Source organism: Stylophora pistillata, chromosome 7, assembly GCF_964205215.1.
Source record: "Stylophora pistillata chromosome 7, jaStyPist1.2, whole genome shotgun sequence".
In the NCBI taxonomy this organism is placed as follows: domain Eukaryota; kingdom Metazoa; phylum Cnidaria; class Anthozoa; order Scleractinia; family Pocilloporidae; genus Stylophora; species Stylophora pistillata.
This window is the reverse complement of record NC_142525.1, coordinates 16,773,084-16,780,775: the sequence shown is the minus strand read 5'-3', so window position 1 is coordinate 16,780,775 and position 7,692 is coordinate 16,773,084. Positions and strand designations below refer to the sequence as shown.

The 7,692-nt window shown below is 39.2% G+C and overlaps 1 protein-coding gene and 1 pseudogene across 1 annotated transcript; both read left to right on the top strand.

The window, feature by feature from the left end:
- Positions 1–748: 748 nt before the first annotated feature.
- Positions 749–1,984, top strand: LOC148726884 (uncharacterized). Its single transcript, XM_088726398.1, has 2 exons — positions 749–1,580; positions 1,791–1,984. Exons 1-2 carry the CDS (start codon positions 749–751, stop codon positions 1,982–1,984), a joined length of 1,026 nt encoding a protein of 341 aa, XP_088582524.1.
- A 3,340-nt stretch (positions 1,985–5,324) lies between these two features.
- On the top strand, positions 5,325–6,018 carry LOC148726883 (uncharacterized; annotated as a pseudogene).
- The last annotated feature ends 1,674 nt before the right edge of the window (positions 6,019–7,692 follow it).

Genomic DNA, 7,692 nt, shown 5'->3' with positions numbered 1-7,692 from the left:
GATCGGAGTGCAGCGGCAAATGTTACTGTAATTTTCGTCAGTTCTCGTCATTTCTTAGCTCAATATCTTTCCTGAAAATGGGTGGAAAAGAGTTATTACTGTAGTCACTGTGGTACACGGTCGAGACATCTCGAACAAATAGGCTAGTTTCGAATCGTTAGTGCGAGAGAGTCTGGTAACTAATTAAGAGCACCAAGTCGAGGCTGAGTGGAATAAGCGCTTATTTTGAAAGCAGATCAGAGTGACTGTAAGTGTGATATGAGGTTTTGTGCGATCGCTGTGTGCAAAAACAACTCTAAAAAACGGCCGGATCTCAACCTTTTCGAGTTTCCAGGCGAAGAGAGACTTAAAAAGAAATGGATTACCTTGTGTTGTCGGGCTGATGAGGAGTTTACGTCAATCAAGAACTTACATATATGCTCTGAACACTTTGAGACGATACAAATCGTAAAGCCCCGACTTTCTGGGATCAGAAAATTAGTACAAGGGACGGTTCCAACAATTTTTAATCCATATTCAGACCCTAGATGTCCGAATCAACGCGAGGAAAGGTCCAAGGAGCGGAGAAAACGAAATTCAATTGAAGGCAGCAAAGAAGTAGTTCCCGCCAAACTTTCCATGTCTCCACTGATATTGTTTTAAAAGATCATGACTACGTGGTAAAGGAAGACAAAGTTCATGGAATAAAAAATTCAAGGAAAACGAATGTGTGTCTGTTTCTTGTCAAACGGACATTGATCACCAACAAATGGACGATTTGATGAAAAATGTGTCGATGCTAAAAGCGGAAAGCAAAAGAAATCGAAACGATTTCAATGATAATAAGCCAGCATTAAAACGAAAACTTTCCATGGACGATATACTGAAACATGACGAATCCGTGAAATTCTACACGGGAATTCCAACATTGGCCTGTCTTATGGCGATATTTAATCTACTGAAACCTGCAGCCGAGAAACTGAAATACGGGGACAGCAATAAGGGGAAGAAAGTAAATTTCCAATACAGACCTATAAAAAAGAGTGGCAAAAGGAGAAGTCTAACCATCTTGCAAGAATTTATTTTGACCTTGGTAAGACTTCGATTGGGTTTACTTGTTCAACACCTGTCAGACACTTTTTCCAGCTCTAAATCTTCTATTTGTAAGGTGTTCACCACTTGGATCTCCTTTCTTGCTATTACTTTGAGAGATGTTTTGTTGATTTGGCCTTCTAAAGAAATGGTTCGCCTAAACTTTCCCAGGTCATTTAGAAATTATCCATCCACTAGGGTTATAATTGATTGTACGGAGATATTCATTCAGAAACCTACCTCTCCTGCTGCACAGCGAGCCACGTGGAGTGAATATAAGAGCCATAACACTACGAAAACGTTAGTTGGAAAAACTCCATCAGGATCTTTCAGTTTTCTGTCAAAATTGCGGAGTGGAAGTACAAGTGACCGCAAACTCACCCAAAAGGGTGGAATTTTGGAATTGATTGAGGAAGGGGAACACATCATGGCTGACAGAGGATTAGCAATCAGAGACTTGCTTACAAAGCGAAAGGCCTTCCTAAACATGCCTCCCTTCTCTAAGAAAGGTAACTCAATCCTTAAGTTATTGCTATTTACAGGACATTCCCCTACTTACCCACAATGCACACAACAGTCATTAGTACTTCCTTTCCTCTCATGGATGTTTGTAACTTAAGAGAGACACATTATAAAGACAATCTCAACTTGAAATAAAGACTTAACAAAAGACTGAAAGGTCAATATTAAACATTAATTTTTTATTTCCTGCAAAATAGGTCAGCAACTGTCCAAAAAGTCACTGAAGACAACGAGATCAATTGCCAGTGCAAGAATTCATGTTGAGAGAGCCATTGAGAGACTGAAAGACTTCCATATTCTACAAGGAAATCTGCCTATACCACTTGTACCTCTTGCTGATAGTTTGTGTTGCTTTAATTTGTGTAACCTACTACCTCCACTTACAAAGTAGAACTCTCCAGTATGCTTCCAATTTATCATGGAAACAACTACAACTAACTTCATGAAGCAAAGAAATCTTTGAGATTTATCTTACCCTTAACTTAACCCACTTAAAACTGTTGGTTCAGTTTACAAAGAAAGGATGTTTTTTGGAATTCATCCACAGAAGATAACACTAGTTTACCAAAAAAAAAAAAAGACTTGTGATACCACAATCACTTCCGTCATGTTTAAAAGATATGCATCTTGAAGTACTGTCATATATTTCTTGAGTTCAAAACAGTACAACATGCAAAAAAAGTGTATTCTCTAACCTGCAAACAGGCCATTAAGACTATTTTGCATCTTATAAGTGTAAAATTGACTTTATGATAGACAGAGCTTGAATTGTTACTCAATTGTGAGTAACCTCTTCAAGAATCTTTCCACTGAGGAGTTCAGGCACCATGTGTTCCAAAAAGAACTTTGATAGCTTCCCCACCATTTTATCCCAGAGCTCTTTGTCAAATTTAACAGGTACCACTAAGATTCCCTTAAGAGTGTAAATGATAAGATTACACTGCTCTAATCTAGCTAAAGCTAGCTGTCCTTGCATTTGATAATTCCAAGATGTTTCTTTTTTCACATAATATTTGCCAGCCACTACATCAAGGTAGTGAGCTGCTGCCACATGGGGTTGAAGATTTCTCTTGCTAAAAATGCTCTTGACCTTTAAAAGTGTCTTGGCACAACACTTACAAACTTGAATTCTGTCTAGAGAAGCTCCCAGATATGAATACTGCTTGTCTACGATAAGACCACTTCGAAAAACCTCCAAACCCCTATGTTTTGTTCTATGTTTCTTGATATACTCTTTGATGGCCACAACTTCCTTCTCATGACCCCAAGAAAGCTGATGTGGGGTGCTGTCCTCACTAAGAGGACAATAATTCATTAACAACTTCACTGTATTTTTGGAATTGGTTGTCTCTTTCATGTGGCATACCTTGTAAAAATTGGAGGCAGTTATCCTCCCTGCCCTCTATGAAAACCGAAATTCTGAATTACTTGTACTTTGACTCCATGTTTTCTGAAATATTACCTCAGTTGCAAACTCAGAATGATGCAGAAACTCTAAAAAGCTACTACAATGCTCATACGTAGGATTTTCCAAACTTTGAAAATTATTTTGAGCAACAAATATGTCAGCTAACTCTTTAAGGGAATACACCTCTGCATATTCTACTATTTCCTCATGATCAATGTCAGCAGATGTGATCTAGTCCAAGAGTTCTTCCTCGCTCACAGCCTGGACTGGGGGTTTTGTTATAAACTGCAAAGCTACACATGAAGGGGCAGCTTCTAACAAAGTATTATAAAACTTCTATTGGAATGACTGGGAGAGATTATCAGAGCACAAAGGGTTAAAGTCATGAGGTTTTGGACAATCCTTGGATATTTTTCCATACTCTGATTTTTGAAATTTAACATTTTACATTGGAACAGCATTTTCTGTGATTCTTTTCCGTTTCACCCAAAGGCAAGAAACTGACGTGCAAGTCTCTAAGTCATTTCTTCTAATAGTTGCTTCCAAATCAAACAGAGCAGCAGCTGTATGTCTGCATGCACCATCAGCACTATTATAAGAAACAAAATAATAGGACACTAGTCTCTTATACCTTAAAGAGTCTGAGTTCATTTGCACAGATGTCAAATGAAACATTAAAAGGTAAAAAACCATCAGTTCATTCGCTTGTAAGGAAAAGGAAAAAATATGGCACACACATGACTCACCCGCCTTTGCAAGCACAGTAGGCAGAGTAAATGCTTCCAGTATATTGAAGAACGATAAAACCCCAGTAGAAGTCTTTTCCATCTTCGGTTTTGGACCTTTCAGTAGGTTTTACTTTGAACTGGAAATAACAGTATCCATCCTTTTTACCTGTTCACTTAAATCGTGGAACTTCAGATCCTCCACATGCCCGTCCACAAACAAGCGAAAACCCTCGAGACTTTTGTACCAACGTAAACAGTCTTCATCGTAGCCATCTTTTCCAACAAGATAATGGTAAATATCAGGAAACCTGAAGTCTGGAATACCAGTAAAGTCATGAGTTCAATCCCTGAGCGAAAGTGGATGGGGAAGTAATTTCCCTCCTGGCAGTGTTATCTTGGAATTAATCAACTCATCGCGTTTCGTTGATTCCTCTTCAATTTTTGGAACTTTTATTTCCGCTGCATTCTTACATAGCTCCAGTAGTTCTGCTCTTCTCCTACTCTTACCGTTAATAGAAATTTGAATATCTCTTTCTCTTAAAAACTTTTGAAGCTCAGATACTTTCATATCGGCAAAGTTGGCATGGTTCGCTGCCATGCTGAGACGACTTCTATTCCCCTCAGCCTCGTCTTGGTGCTAAAAACTAATTACCAGACTTTCTCGCACTAACAATTCGAAACTAGCCTATTGCAGAGAGAACGTAAATTGCCTCTGAAAGTGACAATAGCGCTAGTGACGTCGAGAGAGCTTCTGAATTACACTGCTTGGAATCCCACGATAGTTTTGAGGATCACGAGGAACGCCTCAGTGCAGATTTATCCCTGTCCCTATCCCTTGTTCTATATTTTTTATTTACTTTTAACACAATGACATTTCTCTTCTTTTTGACAATCTAATGTGCTACATTGGCTTGGTTTTTTATTAATGAACTACGAACAGTACCGCAGAGGTTAACAGTCAGTTCAGGCAACTGTATGGCTTGCTTGTTTTTTTCTTTTTCTCACTTCAGTCTTAGATCAGATAACGCATAAAAACCAATTGATTACGACGGGCTATAGCTACGAGACACCCCATGTTAATAGGAATTACGCCACTTGCGCTTGATTAACGAAAGCTTTACGTGTTTTGCGAAATATATGGCTTATCACAACCTTTTGGTAAAATCTAAAACCGCATTAATATGTACAGATAAATTGTTGCTAGCTTCACAACAACTCTTATTTCAGTCCAGTAAGTTTAGCTTTACGCAGAATTAAACTGAACGTAAATTTGGCTCTTCAGCTTTACCATACATTTACGAGAGCTTTACGTCCGATTACGTAAATCTATCTTAAGCGTCTTTGCGAACACTATAAAACTAGCGTAAGGTTACTTAACGAACTTTACGCAGATTTACGCAACTTTAATTTGCGTAAATCTCCTTTTTCATGCTGTGAACGTTACCAAGACTGTACAGATAACTGTCGACTGCAAACTAGTGTCACTTGATGTGAAATCACTGTTTACAAGTATTCCACTTCAACTGGCATTACAATGTACTGAGACTGCAATCCGACAATCTACCGACCCACTATCGCTGCCGACAGACGACATTATGGACTTGCTCAACATTTGCCTAACGTCAACTTACTTTCAGTTCTAAAGGTAAACACTACAAACAGTTACACGGCACAGCCATGGGGTCTCCAGTTTCTGTTGTTATAGCAGAAATTGTGATGCAGAACATTGAGGAGCGCGCCCTTTCGACTTGCCGACAAACGATACCACTTTGGTAACGTTACGTTAACGACACATTCACCGCCATACGACACAACGAAATCGAAGCATTCCACCACTACCTTAACGGACAAAACACTGACATACAGTTTACCGGAGAAGTCGAAGAAAATGGGAAACTTCTTTTTCTAGACTGTCTGGTAAGCCGTACCGACAACTCACTACGGACGACAGTTTACGGGAAACCGACACACACTGACAGATTACTAGAAGAGTCATCCTACAATCCTACATCATATAAAGCCACAACTATCAGAACTCTAACAGGACCCGCGCAACTAGTATACGACTCGACAGACAGCTTATCCGACGAGGACAAATACCTTCACCGTGTTTTTTCAAAGAACAACTACAACGACGACTTCATCCGACGAAACACTCACCGACCCACTACCATTACTGAAACAAACGACACCGAAACTCCTACGACTACAGCAGCCATACCGTATATAAAAGGAATGTCTGAGAACATCTCGCGCATCTACCTTCGTATAACATCAAGAAATTGTTAGATATTCTAGTTTTCACGGATAGCGACGAATAAATGGAGGTTCCGTCTCCTACAGGGTTAGGGGTAGGAGACTTTAATTTTCCACGCACGAGATTACTGTGATGGATGTAAACCCCTAGGGGAGGGGTGGGATGGGTGGGATTTAATGGGTGGACTACTCGCATGGATCGTATATGTTCCGTTCTAGTTCTACTACAACACATATGCTGATGACTGCGAACTGCACACATCTGACGTAGACCCAGTAGCCTTGGAACAGCGGATCAATCATGATGTACAAATAGCAAACAAATGGTTCGAAGACAATGGGATGAAAGCCAACCCCGCTAAACACCAAGGGATGGTTCTTGGCAAAACCGATTACCCTTTCTCCTTCTCAACCACAAGATGCCTAACACTTTTTGGAATAATTCTTGATAATGAACTTAACTTCAAGGAACACATATCCTCTGTATGTAAAAAAATAAATAATCAGATCAGTGTCCTCAGAAGATTTGGCAAACTTATTTCTACCGAAATTATGCTTCGCCTTTATAAAACGTTTATGTTACCCCATTTTCACTACTGTTCAATGATATGGCACTTTTGTAACTCAGAGGACTCTGTTAAACTGGACACCTTAAATAGACGTATTTTAAAATTTTTTTTAAAGGACTGGGACTCGAACTACGATGATCTCTTAGACAAGGCAGGTGTGTGTGGTTTAGCCAACAGGAGGATACAAAATATGATGATTTGTATATTCAACTGTCTCCATCTTGGTAAATATCCGTGCTATCTGAAACAACTAATCAAGCTAAGATCTACTGCTTACTCCCTAAGGGGCACGAATATTTTATCACTTCCTAAGCCGTTTACAACCACATATGGTCTAAATTCTTCTAGCTATTCATCTGTAAAGTATTGGAACTCCCTCCCTGACCACTTTAGAAAGACTGTAGACTATAGCGAATTTAAGAGCAAACTGTCAGTGCACAATTTCTGTTAATATTACATTTATATCACTTATTATTATATTAACGAGATTATTATATTATTAAATTATGAATTATTTTTATCTTTTAACCTGTTCTTGCTGTAATTTTAAAGTAGCAATTAGGATCGGAGATACTAACTTATAAGCTAATCTAAAATCCGAGGATAAATAAAGTTTATGTATGTATGTATGTATGTATTTATGTATGTATGTATGTACTCTACTGCGGTAATGCAGTGAAAATGGATTAGAAAAAAATTAGAGAAAAAACACTTCAATATCCGCGTCGCCCAGAAACCCATCACCACCGACACTGTCGTTACTAACCAACGTGAAAGACAAGGACGAACCGAGGAACAGACAGGGAGCGATTTATAAGATCAATTGCTCCGACTGCCAAGCCTCCTACATCGGAGAGACTGGAAGAAACCTTGCAAAAAGACTGCCTGAACACAGACGGGCGACGAGGAAAAGTGATGTCAACAATCACATTGCTAAGCATCATCGACTTACGAACCACAATATTGACTGGGACTCTGCGCAATGCCTAACCTACAGCGTCAGTCACTACAACCGGCAACAGTCCTTCTCAGGATTACACTCACCCGGACGATCACACTACACTTTCACATGTTACCCCCGGGTTCCAACCATTTACTGCAACACTATTGTTGTAGAGTATTTTAAAAAAAATTGCTA